This window comes from Ovis aries, chromosome 1 (assembly GCF_016772045.2).
Source record: "Ovis aries strain OAR_USU_Benz2616 breed Rambouillet chromosome 1, ARS-UI_Ramb_v3.0, whole genome shotgun sequence".
Lineage (NCBI taxonomy): Eukaryota > Metazoa > Chordata > Mammalia > Artiodactyla > Bovidae > Ovis > Ovis aries.
Window position 1 is genome coordinate 239,284,564 of NC_056054.1, and position 15,390 is coordinate 239,299,953.

The 15,390-nt window shown below is 42.6% G+C and overlaps 1 protein-coding gene across 2 annotated transcripts in view; it reads left to right on the forward strand.

Annotated features, from left to right (window-relative positions):
• The window catches only part of WWTR1 (WW domain containing transcription regulator 1), a 146,739-nt gene that overhangs the window by 68,668 nt on the left and 62,681 nt on the right, over nucleotides 1–15,390 (forward strand). For both annotated transcript variants that reach the window (XM_027959404.3, XM_015092609.4), the window contains exon 3: nucleotides 12,432–12,568. In XM_027959404.3, the coding sequence (XP_027815205.1) occupies nucleotides 12,432–12,568 (137 nt within the window). The remainder of the gene's footprint in view (nucleotides 1–12,431; nucleotides 12,569–15,390) is intronic.

Here is a 15,390-nt window from a genome sequence, read left to right on the forward strand (position 1 = left end):
TTTTTTACTATGAGAATTAATGCCAGCTATAAAATGTTAGTGAAGAACAGTGGATGGGTTAATAAGTCATAAAAAATTGAAAAAAATACATTTCCTGTTCTTTGTTAAATATATGTGTGTGTGCGCATGCGTACGTGTGTGTGTGTGTGTGTGTGTGTGTGTATATATATATTTTTTTTTTTTTTTGGCTGCATCTCCTGGTTTATGGAGATGCAGTTCAATCCCTCACCAGGGATTGAACTCAGGTGCTCAGCAGTGAAAAGGCAGAGTCCTACCCTTTGGACTGCCAGGGAATTCCCAACAGTAGTATATTAATTAACATACACCCGTGGGTACAAAGCTAACTCGTTTGTTTTGCATTTACATGTTTGTATAAAACTATAGTACTTTTTAAGCTAATTTGTTTTTCCATTTTGTTGATTCACAGAAGTTTCAAGTCTTCTTGTGTTTCTGTACCTAATCTGTGCCCCTGCATTTTGGGGTAAACTATGGGAGTGAACTATTTTCACCCTGTAATTGATTTAAAGAACTTTGTTAGAGTAAAACTTCTTGAGCATTTCTGTTAGGAAGGAGGGAAAGCCATTAGGTGCTCTTTTTCTAGTACTGTCTTATGCTTTTCACATCAAGCTGAAATCCTTACTAGTTTATACATGAGACTGAAGTCTTGGGCTGACACAGGATGCTCATCACCATTAAAAGTGCCTAACAAAGGCGTTAGAGGAATCTCAGTTTTGGCCTTTTCTTACACTGGATCTGAGAGTTGTTATTATTAGAATGTAGGGTGAGGGGAGGGGTGGTAGTGAAGGAGCCACTCAAAGGCTGGTGGTTTGCTTGTTCTTTTGTGTTTTGAGAATGTTTTTGTCTCAAGATCAATGGTTAGTTAGCTGCTTTATGTGAAATCATATAAATCTGTAGATTTTGCAGTGAATTAATGTTCACTCCTATTTTTCCCCATTTTCACTGTACCCTAGGGTGTTTGCTGACAATTTTGCATTTGAATTCCTCAGATCTTTGTAGAAAGTTGGGATAGATTTTCATGAGAGAAAGAAGTGGAATTAGTATTTATAGAGTGTCCTGGGTGTGTCTGGCACTGTGTGGGTGTTTTGTTATGGGATGAAATATTTAAAACAGCCTCACGCACGAAAGTGTTCTTATGCCTGTTTCACAGTGGAGGAAACTGAGGCTAGGAGACGCTAAGTAGGGTTTCCGTGGTCTCTTAACTGGTTAATTGCAGAGCTCAAAACCACTGCAGTACTGCCTCCTTTGGGTGACGCTTTCAACCCAAGATGCAAAGAAATGCACGTAAAGAGACACTTTGGGCTGGGTTGACAGGAAACACAAGCAGTGTTGCCTGGTGATTATCTTCAAGGCCTCCTGTGTTTCTCTCCCCTCCCTGCTGGGAAACCTAACTCAACTCCCCTTCTTTTGTCTTTGCTCCTCCAAACCATTTCTTGCAAAATGGGATGCTGGCTCTGAAAAGCACCTCCAGTCTTTCTCCAGACCGGGGCTGGGACTTATGCCAGTCTCTTCTCTAGTTCCACGTGTCTTGTCATTCAAACGTGCATAAAGTGACTGAAGACCAGGGTGGCCCATCCTCTTCCCAGAATTAAAAACAAGAACAATAACAAACCAAAAAGGAATTGGCGCTCCCCACATGCATAGAGGAGAGACTAGATTAATCCAAAAGAATTCTTGTTTTTTTTTGGAGGTTTTGTCCTATTTCCTTGGACAAGTGACATTTAGTTCGTTTTGCCCCACCAGAACAAGCAGTGTGTCAATGTCCTGTTTAAGAACAACTGGAAAAACAACACGTTGAAACATGTGTTGAGCACAGAGAGCCTGGAAAAACAATTTTCAAAGTATTTGAGCACTTAAAGAAGCTTGGTAGCTTAAAAATTTTTTCTTTTAAAAACCAATTGAGAGATTAAAGCTGCTTCCCAGATGTCAGATGCTGTTGATACCGGAGCATATCTAACATGCAGCTATTGAGATAGAATGTCAGGCTCTGGACCTTTTATAGCAACAATAAAAATAGGGTGTGTGCTTTCTAACCCTCCACATCATTGCCACTGCCCACCTGATCGCCAGCTTCCAGGTCCCACGTTACATCTTCTGTTACGTCCTCCCAGGAAGGAGAGGACACTGCAGGCATTCAGGATCATATGTCTACTTAAGTGGCATGAATTCAATTTTCCATGCCTAGCAAATCCCAACATAAGTATTTGGGGACAGCATCACTTCATCTGGAGCTTGGCTGTAGAAATAGTACCATGTCCTAACCCTGAAAAGATCTGGCTGTGTTGAACTTACTGAAAGACCTTATAATATACACAAAGCTTAGCACACTCTACATTATGGCCCATTTAAAGGATTTGCAGTGGTAATTTTCACCACACTCCACATTTGCCAGAACTGCTTTTGGGGCTGCATCCTCATGGAAGATACTGTCCTGGGGTAAATACAGTTTGTTGAACGACTGAATGGATGAATGCCTTTCACTTCCTTTGATAATTTTAGAATTCACCATTCATTAAGATCCTCATCTTCTCTCCTCCTCATTACTATCCCTTATTTTTGTTTGTGAAAAAGTGGGAAAATGAGGTACTGAGCACCTATTTTATACTTGATGCCTGGAAATAATAAAACCTGGTAAAATAAACTCTTACATGGTGGTTCAGCTTCAACACAAGAGACAATGTGGTTTATAAATCTTTTAATACCAGTATTGATCCTGACATGAAAAGCAAAAAAAAACAGTGTTGATAATACCATTGCAGTATAGCCCAAGTTAGGCGCTTGGCCAGAGGCAGACAAGCAAACAGAAACACAGTCGTTTTTCTTCTCGCTTTTTTTTGGGAATAGAAAAAGTGAGGTGAAGCAAGAGTTGGCTCAGTTTGCACAGAGGAAGTCAGGTCTGCCCCGGTCATATGGCACTGGGGACCTCAGCGGAGATGAGGGGGTGCCTCTCACACAAAAGCTCACCCTCTGGAGTGAGGTCACTGAGTCACACCTCTGGGTCATGTCTGTGAGTCATGGGCTTCCCAAAAAGGCTTTCTCCAGAAGCGGCGCCTTCATGGTGTCCCCGGCTTTCTCACCCCAGGGATAAACGCTGGTAAATAAACCCCTTCAGGAAGGAACTATGATTATTACAGCCTCAAGTGGGCTCACTCTGCACTTCAGGACTGACTGCAGCTCTGCATGACTCAGCTCTCTGCCCAGATGGAGCAGGTTTGGAAAAGCCGGATTCGTGTAGATGGATGCCCGAGGCTGGCTGAGGTGGAAGTGCCTGAAGACCTTCCATGCTGCTTCAGCTCCTACTGCTGCTGATTTCAACAAGTGGAGACTACTTGGCACCGCTGAGATGGAAGTCGAGGATTAGAGCCTAGTAGTTAAAAATACAGCCCCTGTCATTCATCTGGAATTCCAGAGAACTCTGAAATTTTTTGAATTGGCACGTGAATGGCAGAGACCGGAAGCATGCACCAAAATAATGCTTCTCGTCTTGTATCATCTTTTATTAGAGGATCCTAAAAAAATCCCCTACATGTATGAGTTATTATTCCTGTGTCATAGACTGCAGCTTTGTTTGATGAGCTGCCGAAGTGCAAATCTGACCGGAACCTTTTAACTATAAATTCCTTGTGGTTTCAAAGAAGGATGAGCTTTCTCAGCCAACACACTTTTGTTATGTGAACAGTTGCCTTTATTGTATGGCATAAGAGAGTCAGTTTTTATAGCTTTGGGACTTAATCTATGAATGATATGAATGTTTTCTAATGGGTGTCAGCTAGGTACATTTGCAGCTTCACTTTTACCTCTTTGTATCTTTTTATTCTTATGCATTGGACTAGCAAGTGATGGTGATGTTTAGGATTTTGGCAGAACAGAAGAAGAATTATAACCAATTGTAATGTAATGAAAGCTGCTTTGGGACGAAGAATCATCAGTTGGGCTGACAATAGGAAAGATGACAACTTGGGAGGGAGATTGGTCGCTTTCGAAAGAAAATAATACATCAGCTGTGCATCTTTTCAGCCAGGTGAAGAGCCAGCACTTTATTTCCAATTGTCAATGTATTCAAAAGACAAGTTCTTATTATCCAGCTGGACTGATAGGGTTAATCAGAGGGGAACAATTTACTGATGGCTACTAATCAGAATGGGTTGCTACTTTAGACGAGGGCTTTGAGCAGCTACTGCTATGGGGCTTCCACTGTGATCAGCTCCTAGCATTCCCTGGGTTTGGGTGGCTCAGTGGTAAAGAATCTGCCTGCCAGTGCAGGAGACGCAGGAGACGTGGGTTTGATACCTGGGTTGGGAAGATCCTCTGGAGAAGGAAATGGCAACCCACTCCAGAATTCTTGCCTGGGAATTCCCACAGACTGTGGAGCCTGGTGGGCTACAGTTCATGGGGTCGCAAAAATGTTGGACATGACCGAGAGACTAAACAACACAAGGAACTATCTATCTGGAGAGTGTATGTTTCTGAACCTGGGAGAATTATAAGTGTGCATGCCAGCTGTCTTTGTTCTCGTGATTAAGACCCATCTCTGGTGTCAGTCGGAAGAGCCAAGTATCACTGGCAAAAAAACAAAACACAACAAAAGACTCCTCTCAAAGAAATGCAAGATGTGAGTAAGATATGATGTGTCATTTCCTAGGTCTTGAAATTTAAATCAGAACACACTGCCCACATGTTTAATGTAATTGAAAGACAGCATTTATCCCTGAAATAAAACAAAAAAAGTGAACCAGCTTTTACGTATTTGTATTTTAATTCTAATTGGGGAAAATTTTCAAATTTTTATGTGAGTCCTGGGCAAGTCTTCTTGCCAGCTGGTACAGGATTAAACATTGGCATAGCATTTGTTTTCTGCTGACAGTGGGTCCAATTTATTTGGCAAGACCTGCCTGGGAAATTATCAACCTCATGCAAATCTGCTTCAGTTTTCATTTTTAACACTGATGAGTTTAACTGAATGGGTTCACAACAAGCAAGTTGCAAACCTATTTTAGTTAGCAGTTTTTAAGCAAATCATCTTTAGTCTGTATAAACATTTGTTATAACATTAAGAGGGTGGTGAATTGGCCTACTAAGTCAAAAAAAGAGGTTTAAATGTCTGATTTTTAAAAATGAGATATTTTACCTATGTGCTCAGTTGGGCTTGTGAAGATTCTGGGGCTTCAGGAGTATTGTTTTTCAAGTGCCTACCATGTGTAGGACACCTTGCTCTGCCTACACTGGGTCTTTTCTGTTGTCAAAATAGCTTGTGTTGCATTGTAAGAGAAATATTAGTATCCCCCCAAAAAAAAGAGAAGGAAAGAATGAAAGGAGAGGTTAAAGAGAAACTGGGATTGGCAGGAGGGTGAAGCAAAGAAGCACTGAATATGAATTGAGTTTTGAGCGAGTCAGAGGAGCCTGGCGGGCTACAGTCCTTGGGGTTACAAAGAGCTGGACACGACTGAACAACTAACACTTTCACTTTCACAATACTTAGAGCCTTTATATTCCCATCTCTTTGGTGTGGTTGTCTATAACTGGGCTTCTCTGGTGGCTCAGACAATAAAGAATCTGCCTGTAATGCAGGAGACCTGGGTTTGATCCCTGGGTCAGGCAGATCCCCTCGAGAAGGAAAAGGCAACCCACTCCAATGTTCTTGCCTGGAGAATCCCATGGACAGAGGAGCCTGGAAGGCTACAGTCCATGATGTTGCAAAGAGTCAGACATGACTGAGTGACTAACGCTTGCACATAATCATCTAGCTAGATGGTAGTAAGAAGCTGCTTTTAAGTCCTGCCCTAACAGGTTGGTTGAGGGAGCCCTGAGTAATGTCCAACACAACTAATGTGAAATAATATATTATGAGAGGAGGAAGAGTAAAAAGGCCAAACACTTTATACTTGCAGATGAAATCTTTGCCCACATATATGAGCAAACAGCTTATGTTGTTGCTGCTGCTGCTGCTAAGTCGCTTCAGTTGTGTCCGACTCTGTGCGACCCCGTAGACGGTAGCCCACCAGGCTCCCCCGTCCCTGAGATTCTCCAGGCAAGAGCACTGGAGTGGGTTGCCATTTCCATCTCCAATGCACGAAAGTGAGAAGTGAAAGTGAAGTCGCTCAGTCGTGTCTGACTCTTAGCGACCCCATGGACTGCATCCCACCAGGCTTCTCCGCCCATGGGATTTTCCAGGCAAGAGTACTGGAGTGGGGTGCCATTGCCTTCTCCAGCTTATGTTGCTATGAACTCCAAATTCTTTCAAAATTAAACACTCATAATCATTACTATTTTTATATCTTTGTATGCTTCCAGCAATACAAAATGTATTACATAGGCTTTCTCTATTTCAGAAAGTCTTTGTTGTGTGGCTTCCTTCCATGAAGTTAGTGTAATAGGTCATGAACTGGGGGGTAAATTTATCCAAAAAACACCAAGCCTCTTCCTGGGCTATAAGAAGCTGGTGGATTCTGTTTTTGCAGATAAGATTTTATCTTTGCCTTTCATGGTTCGGCGGCCAGTCAAGATTTTATATTTATAAAATGCTTTTCATTTTTATGCCTAACAAGTGCACGTGCACTATAGGAGTTATACAATCCAGGCTTGTTGAGCCAAAGGTTGCCAGCCTTGGGCTGGAGGCCGGAGCTGTCTTATGTGAGTTCACTGGCTAAGTAGGTAAGCTTGAGAAGTGAAGTGACCTGGTCATGAAATTGGCAGGTGACCTCGGTGATTACAGGCTTCCCAGAACAGCCGTTTTTTCACCCTTAGAAAAAGGAATTGGAGCATTTGTTGGCTTTTTTACCCCTGTCTCATAGATATGGGTGCTGAGACCAGGATGGGTTACATGGCTTGTCCACTTAGGTCACACAGGATCAGAGCTGTATTAAAACTCAGACATATGTAGGAATCCCCTGGAGATCTGGTGCTTAGGACTCTTGAGCTTTCACTACTGAAGGTGCGAGTTGGATCCCCGGTTGGAGAACTGGATATCCCACAAGCTGTGCTGCTGCTAAATCACTTCAGTCGTGTCCAACTCTGTGCGACCCCATAGATGGCAGCCCACCAGGCTCCCCCATCCCTGGGATTCTCCAGGCAAGACTGTGAGGTTTGTCCAAAACAAAGAAACACAACCAAAAACAAAAGAACTCAGGTATGTGTGACTCCCAGCCTGTGGTCTTTCCAGAAGACACAGTTGCTTCACTGTCTCCCAGTAGGATGTCAAGGGTCATGGGGCTCTCAGACCCAGCTGTTCTAGGGATGAGTCTGGAGGTGTGTTAGAGAAAGTATTGTCAGATAGAGAGGGTGGGAAAGGGATGGAGGACAGAAGGAAAACCTGAGGGACTGGGGTAGGGAAGCCTGGAGGCCATTGTCCTCATCCAGGTGAAAGGTCATGCAAATAGGAGCAAATTAACAATCTCCTGGAGGCTGTTGGGAGGGGCCAAACCTGTAGAGGAGGGTGATTGGGAGAGCGGTAATGCTGCCTCCCTCCCCCACTGATTTCAATGACATTCTAACCCCAAACACAGAATATTCCTAATACATAAAATGGCTTTCCCAACTTGTGTCTGTATTGAAGAACACATTCAAATTCTAGAAGGAAAAATTATTTAACACAACGCAGCTTTCCATAAACTACCATTTCCAACTTAATGTCTTCTCAGAGAAGTGCTTGACCTTTCTTGTCCCCGGGCAAACATGCAGAACTGAAGCTCTCACAGACCCTGGTGTGATTGTATATTTGTCCTTTATAAGACTGTGAAGAAAGGCAGTTTGGGGAGTCAAAGGGGCCCCTGAAGGAAGAGGAAAAGATTCCGTTACCTTTGTAATAGGTGCCATTTCCATTGCCCACCACCTTGGGCTTCCATGAAAAATCCCTGCAGACATTTTTTTCTTTCCAGTCCAGGAAAATTGGGTGTTGGAGAGAGTGTATCAAGAAGAGCTTTTCTTTCTCTTAGAGACTGGCTTTTTTTCCTTTATAAAAAGCATGGAGACAGGTAATTGAATCCATTTCCCTTCTTACTTTGGCCACTCAAAAATAGGAGCCAAATCTCTAGTTTATCTCCAGTAACTTTTTAATACCTATGACCTGCATTTTCCTGCATCATTTTCCTTTTTTGTCTTTTTGAACCTTCAGAAGTGTTTTTATTTTCACTGGTTATGAAAACAGTACGTTATCACTGTTCAAAACTGGCAAGTATAGAAGAGTTTAGATTAAGGGGGAAAAAATCTCCAGTGAGCATATTACTTACTTACACGTGTGCGTGCTCAGTCGTGTCCAACTCTGCGACCCCCATGGACTGTAGCCCGGCTACAGTCCATAGAATTGTCCAGGCAAGAATACTAGAGTGGGTTGCCATGCTTTCCTCCAGGGGATTTTCCCAACCCAGAGATCGAACCTGAGTCTCCTGTGGCTCCTGCATTGCAAACAGATCGTTCTGCTGTGCTCCCTGGGAAGCCCATTACTTGCATGCTGCTGCTGCTGCTGCTAAGTCGCTTCAGTCGTGTCCGACTCTGTGTGACCCCATAGACGGCAGCCCACCAGGCTCCCCCGTCCCTGGGATTCTCCAGGCAAGAACACTGGGGTGGGTTTCCATTTCCTTCTCCAATGCACGAAAGTGAAAAGTGAAAGTGAAGTTGCTCAGTCGTGTCCGACTCTTAGCGACCCTGTGGATGCTCCCCTTCCAGGCTCCTCCGTCCATGGGATTTTCCAGGCAAGAGTACTGGAGTGGGGTGCCATTGCCTTCTGCCATTACTTGCATATATCAGCCTAAATACTTTGGTATCTTTTTTCCTTTTGGCTCCTTTTTTAGGGAAGTGGGGCCATGCTGGGTCTTTGTTGTGGTGAGTGGGCTTGTGTAATTGTGGCACTTAGTTGCTCCACAGCATGTGGGATCTTAGTCCTGATGAAGGACTGAACCATTGTTCCCTGCATTGGAAGGTGGATTCTTAACCACTGGACCACCAGTGAAGTCCTCTGTCCCATTTTCGTATGAAAGCTGTATAGAATGTGTGTTCATAGAATATTCACTATTATGTAGTTAAACATACAGATATAAGTGTATATAAATATTACATATGTAAATTTTTAAGGGAAACTGGACTTAAAGCAGCAGAGAGACATTTTCTTTCTTTCCTTCATCGTTTCTTTCTCCCTTTCTTTCATCATTTTTCTTTCCCCCCTTAGACATTTGCTTGAAGTGGACTCAGCAAGAGAGTGACATCAGACAGGGGTGGGAGTAGTAGGGAAGTGGAGATTAATTGAGCTAAACTGCGGGTCCTGGCAAACAGTAAGGCTGCACTGAGAAATACAAGAAAGGAAGTGACTCAGTAGCTCTGAGAGAGGGAGCAGAGATGAGACAGCAGCATGAAAGAGTGATGGTTTATCCTACGATTGGAAATAGGATGAGGGGAGCTAAATGAATTTAGTTTTCAAATCAAATCATGAGTGGTGGATTAAGTTCTTATGAGCAATGCCCTTGCTCTTGGCATTCAGACCAGGAGTCACCCTGGATGTCACATAAACTGAGTTTTAGAGTAGAACTGCCCTGCGGTCGATTGGTGTGCAGGGGCTGGGAAGTGGAGTGGCTTTCTTCTCGGAATTGTTTCAGGGCAAAGAGAACTTCTTCTCAGAGTTGTTTCAGAGCAAAGAGAGCTGCTCGCATATGAAAGGCTCCCCCTTGTACTCAAGTCTTTGGGGAATACAGTGAGTGACACATTTAATTATCAAACCCGCTGGGAACAAAACTCCTTTAAAAGCGTTGGCCGGGTGTGGAGTTTGAAGTGTGGGCTGAGGAGGCTCCCACGGTTGTGGCGGGAGTTTTGGGGCTTGAAGCTGTGGCTGAGTTGTGCATCTTTGGGGTCAGATCACTTAGGATAAGGGTCAGAGTGTCCACCCAGAAAAGCCCTGCCATCTCTCCCAGGGGATGGAGGCTGTCAGCTGTAGTGGCTGTCTTCAGACAAGCTGGGCTCCTCTACCACTTTGGGTGTGAGCCTTTCTGCTCTCTGCAGACTTGAGAGCCCCAGCCCACTTGTTCAGAATGGGAAGGGTGAGTGGGGGACTGGCATTTGAGAATCCATCATTTCGGTTCCTGTATTGTTCTGATCACTGACAGGGAGCTGAGTGTGTACACAGCAGTATCCTTAAGTGTCTCCCAGGTGGTAAAGAACCCACCTGCCAATGCAAAGACATAAGAGATGCAGATTTGATCCCTGGGTTGGAAAGATCCCCGAGAGAAGTGTGTGGCAGCCCACTCCAGTATCCTTGCCTGAAGAATCCCATAGACAAAGGAGCTTGGCAGGCTATGGTCCAGAGAATCACCAAGAGTTGGACACAACTAAAGCAACTGAGCAAGCACAGTATATATTAGTATATCACTGCTTCTCACTCCGGGCTGTGCTCGTGCTGGTTCTGTGGCAATGTCAGTATATTCATGGTGTCAGAGGACCTAAGAAGGGCTCATGAAAGAGAGAAGGATGCCTCCCTTTTTGGTGCAGTGGAAAGTATTTCTTGCTTACCATGTGTTTAGCAATATGGAATCCTGAAGGAATAGTCAAAGGGTTTTTTAGCTCTAATTACTTGGCTAAAGGGAGCTTACTCAACCTTAACATCCTCATCAATTGTTCCTCTTTTGGAAGACGGTGACAAACCCCCTGAGGCTGGCTATGAGTCTCCAGGAGACCAAAGGTTGACAGAGAATTTTAGGAACTCTTTGAACAGAATCACTATTGTTAACCTTGAAGGTGTAACTAAGACAGTTGTTTCTTGATCCTTAGATAGCTGATTTTCATCTTTTCAGTTCAGTCTCCTCACCACCACCACCACCACCCTCCTCAAGACCGTCTTAGGTTTTTTTTTAATTCCTCCCAATTTATTTTTGATTATTTTTTAAAGACTCCTATAGTATGAAACTCTACAGTTAAATTTAATTTTGCCTCTTTTATGGGAACTGACTTTTTTTTCTTTTCCTTTTAAATCTTACTCATTTTAAAGGCCTTCTTGGGAAAACATCCAAGTTTTCACTCAAGGCAATGAATGAGCGTCCCATGGCAATAACTTCTAGTCTGGGATGAAGAAATCTGAAGAAGAATTTTATTTTATTTTTTTTTTGAAGAAGAAGAATTTTAGTAGAGGCCGTATTCAAATGTGAGGAAATGGAAGCAAAAGAAAAGATAAATATAACTCCATTACAAGAGAGTCACTGATTTAGGATTAAACCCAGTGATACTAAGAGTGGTTTTCTACACGAAGGATTCAAAGGAAGTCATTGGTTTTCAAAAGTAAGGTGTGTTTAAAAGGAATGAGATTGTTCTTTTTCACGTGGATCTATAACATGTGGGGTTGACATTGCCCTTTGGTTTGGGAGAGGCAACCTAGTTACAAGGCTTAGAACAACTGACTGACATTCAGCTTCTGCCATCAAAGTTTGTTGTCTTTGATAAATACAGAAAGATCTTTGATACAGTTCAGAAAACAGATTCGTGGCACCAAATAAGTATGCTTATCTTTAAAAGAAAAATGTACTAAACTCTCAGAAAAGATTGAGTTTATGGAGTGACACAGGGTCTGTAAGGCACCAGGAGTGACTTGTGATGTGGTCTGGAAGGAGGTAGGAAAGCTAGAGGTCCCATCCATCTTTCTGAAGACACACTGGAAACTCTGGGTGGAAGCTAATGTCCTTCAGGTTTCTCTAAGATTAATAATAAAGCTTGGGTGTTGTATATGACCAAAGGTCTAATCATGTCTTATTCCTCAGAAGCCTTTATGCCTCAGTAACCTGGGTGTCTCCATAATCTAGCACTTCCTACATGTATTTCCTGCTACTCTGTTCTCCAGCTACACAGTTGTTACCTTGCATGGTAGAACATAAGCTTCCTGTGGACCTCACAGTGTCTTACCCTTAGTAGGAGCTGTGTAATGTCATGTTTACGGGATTGGTTTCAAGGGCTCTGTCTCTGGCTGGGCCAGGTGGAGGTGTCTCACTGTGTCAATTACATGAGCTGGGAGAGTATGGGAGGGCTGATGGACAGGAGAGCAGGGTCCTGCTTTGGGAGAGGAGTTTGCGCTATGGTATCCCAATGCTTGGATGGCAGTGGGCACTGGGGACTGGAGAACATAGGCTCCTTGGACTTGGGGAGGTATGCTGGGGCTGGTCCATCCTTGGTAAGACAAGAAACCTTTAAGAGGGCATTTGCACATGGAGGCAACTGGTCAACCAAATCAGCTTATTGTCAGAGAGTCCCCTGCAAAATCCCCATCATGGCCCAACTTGGATGGAGGGTAAGTGGGCAAGCTTGATGTTGGCTGGAAACAATGTGTCAACCTCCTGTAAGCAAATTCTAAGGGAAGAAAGGCCAGCATCATTTAACTGTTGTGTTGTTACTGGTGATGATGGTAATGATGCTAACAATTAAAGAGATAATTGTTTTCCTTCTTTTAGTCACATAGAAAAAATCACCACATGGCAAGACCCTAGGAAGGCGATGAATCAGCCCCTGAATCATATGAACCTCCACCCAGCTGCCACTTCCACACCAGCGCCCCAGAGGTCCATGGCCGTGTCTCAGCCGAATCTTGGTAAGCTTTGACTTGGAGCTGGATAAATAGATGTTCAAGCAAGGGCCTCCGGAGCTCAGAAGCGGCTTTGGTTGCCTCAGTGCCTACTCATGTACCCAGATAGTATCCTTTCCTCCCTTTTGGCTGCATTACCCTTTCACTGCCCTTGCCATCTTTTCTTGGCCTCTTGGCTATGTGGTTCATGACATGGTATCCAGCTTGACACTACAGCTCCAGCATCCTCTCCAATTACCTTTATTGAAGCTCTTGGAAAAATCACTTAGGCCTCCTGTCTTCACCCACACCAAGGCAAGGAGGGTACTTATCCCTGTGAATCTGGTCCCTGAAGACTACCAAAGGGTACAATTCTGACCTCAAATCTCTTTGCTTCCTTCCTTTTCTTCTCCCTCATAATGTGCGACTGACACCAGGCTAGGTATTTTCTTGCCTTATCTCATTCAGTCCTCACAACCACCCTATAAGAAGTGATAGCATTCCCATTTTATATATTCAGAAACTTTCCCAAAGTCCCAGCTTGTGCACTAGAAGAGCCAGAGTTGAAACTGAGGTTGGTCTGGTTATAGGATGCATTCAACCCTTGCATAATCTGCGAGGGGCTTCTCCCCACAGCTACCCTAGGAAAGGATGGTTCACATTTCACTTCATTTTGAATAGGTGTGATTTTAGACTTGAGATTAGTTTCTGCTAATTGCAAAAAGAGTAAAATCCCACCCACTGGAGAGAATCAGGTGTGAATGAATACACTTCGGCAACAGAACCAATCAGCTTTTGTTGCCAGCCATTCTTCCATGCCCCTAAAAGGTAAAGTTTTTAAAAAGATAGTGTCATTTTCAGGTGGCATTTCCATTTAAGATCAGATGTCCAGATACTGTTTTATACACAGAACAGAGTTTTAGAGAATGAAAAGAATCCCTGTTGGATTTTTAAGAATGAACAGATAAAAATGGAAGCAGTTTTCGTAGATATACTCCATTTATAACTGTGGCTTAGCCATGGTGAGTATGGACTCAAGGAGGTCTGAGTCAGTATACTCAAGTAAATATGTTGTCCCTTCTTTCAGGAAGTCTGGATCTACCATTTTAAAAACTGCAGATGTAAAATATATACAAAAGGCAAATGACTTGGAACAGCCTCTGTTGTGTTTCATATCTAAAGGGCAGATCAAGGAAAATGGTACCAGTGCTTGTATGAGCAGTGGTAAACCAAAGCTTCCCATGAGTCATTTGTCCCCAGTATATCAGAGCTCAAGTAGAAAGCAGATGTGAGTATAGCAAAGAAACCACAAATTAGGTAACATTAGACTGTTTCAGGGTTTCTTTAACCATTTAATTTTTACTGAAAGGTCTAAAAGCTGGATTATTAAAGTATTATTGCCAGCTTTGTAGTCAGTCTTCATTGGAAAAGATCTTTCATGGACCTGGTTAAAAAAATTCAAACACTTTTCAAAGGGGTGTCAAACAGTAAGTCTCCCTGCGATCACCATGCCTCAGTCCTTTGTGTGTTGCCTGGAGTCAATCAGTGTTTCCAGTCTTATGTACGTTTCTTCACATAAATGCTAGCACATTATATCCACTGTTCCACACCTTGGTTTTTCCACTTTCATACCTGTACACACAAAGCTGTCTTGTTGTTGTTTTTTTTTTAATTACCCAATATAAATATTTAACTGGCCTCCATCTGATGGTATTGAGATTTAGTGTGTTTTTAGTGCACCCAATATTGGAGTGAATATCCTTGTTTATGCTCATTTATGTACTTCGCTTAATTTTTAAAAATTGCGCAAGTAGGAATTGGACTAGATTAGAAGGACTTTGATGCTAAAAACTCAATACTGAAAGCACAGGTGAGGTCCTCCCTCACCCTCCAACACACTAGAAGTTGGTAAAAGTTCATCTAAAGAAATTGTAATTGGAATGTCTGAAACAAGTTTACCTGTAGCTGAATGAAATACTTTTCCCCAGATCTCTAATAAATTGGGGCAGTGACTTTCTCAAGACACACATTCTGGGATTTTTCCAATATTTGAGTGTTTGCCCACTACACAGTGTGTTCTTAGCCTCTTGAGAATCACAGATGTATCCCAAGAATGGAAATATAGTGGGGAATCCAAAGTAAGCTCCAAAGACTGGGGCTATTTAGAGTCACAATATGGTCCTAATAATAAATGATTTACTCAGAATATTTTATTTTAAGCTATAGCTTTGCCTGTAGTTTACACTCTCCATTATCAACCTTTACAAATAGAACAGATTTTTCTACTTTTTCTTTTAACATGTGGTATTTTGTTTTCATTATCTTGAAAATAATAGGTATACATCTGTTTACATATATATTTATATTATTAGTGTGTGTATATATATATATATAGTCATTATTTTGAAGATAACCCCAAAATTTTAGGTCTGTTTTATCAACCACATTTTTTTTTCTTTTTACCTTTTAAGTGGAGAAGATCCTTCTCTTCCTTCTACTTCTTAAATCTCGAATTTTGGTTTTTTCAGTGGCCTGCATCTGACAAATAAATGAACTTAAGTCATATGTCCCCTTCACCAATGGGTATTTAGGTACATGTGAAAATGATGTCAAAATACAATGAACAGTACTGTCAGGTGATAGAATGAGCTTTACTAGTCTGATTTATGTATTTCTAGAGCTATGATATGGGCTTCCCTGATGGCTCAGACAGTAAAGAACCTGCCTGCAATGTGGGAGACCCGGGTTCAATAGATCCCTGGGTTGGGAAGATCCATGGAGAAGGGAATGGCAACCCACTTCAGTATTCTTGCCTGGAGAAGTCCATGGACAGAGAAGCCTGGTGGGCC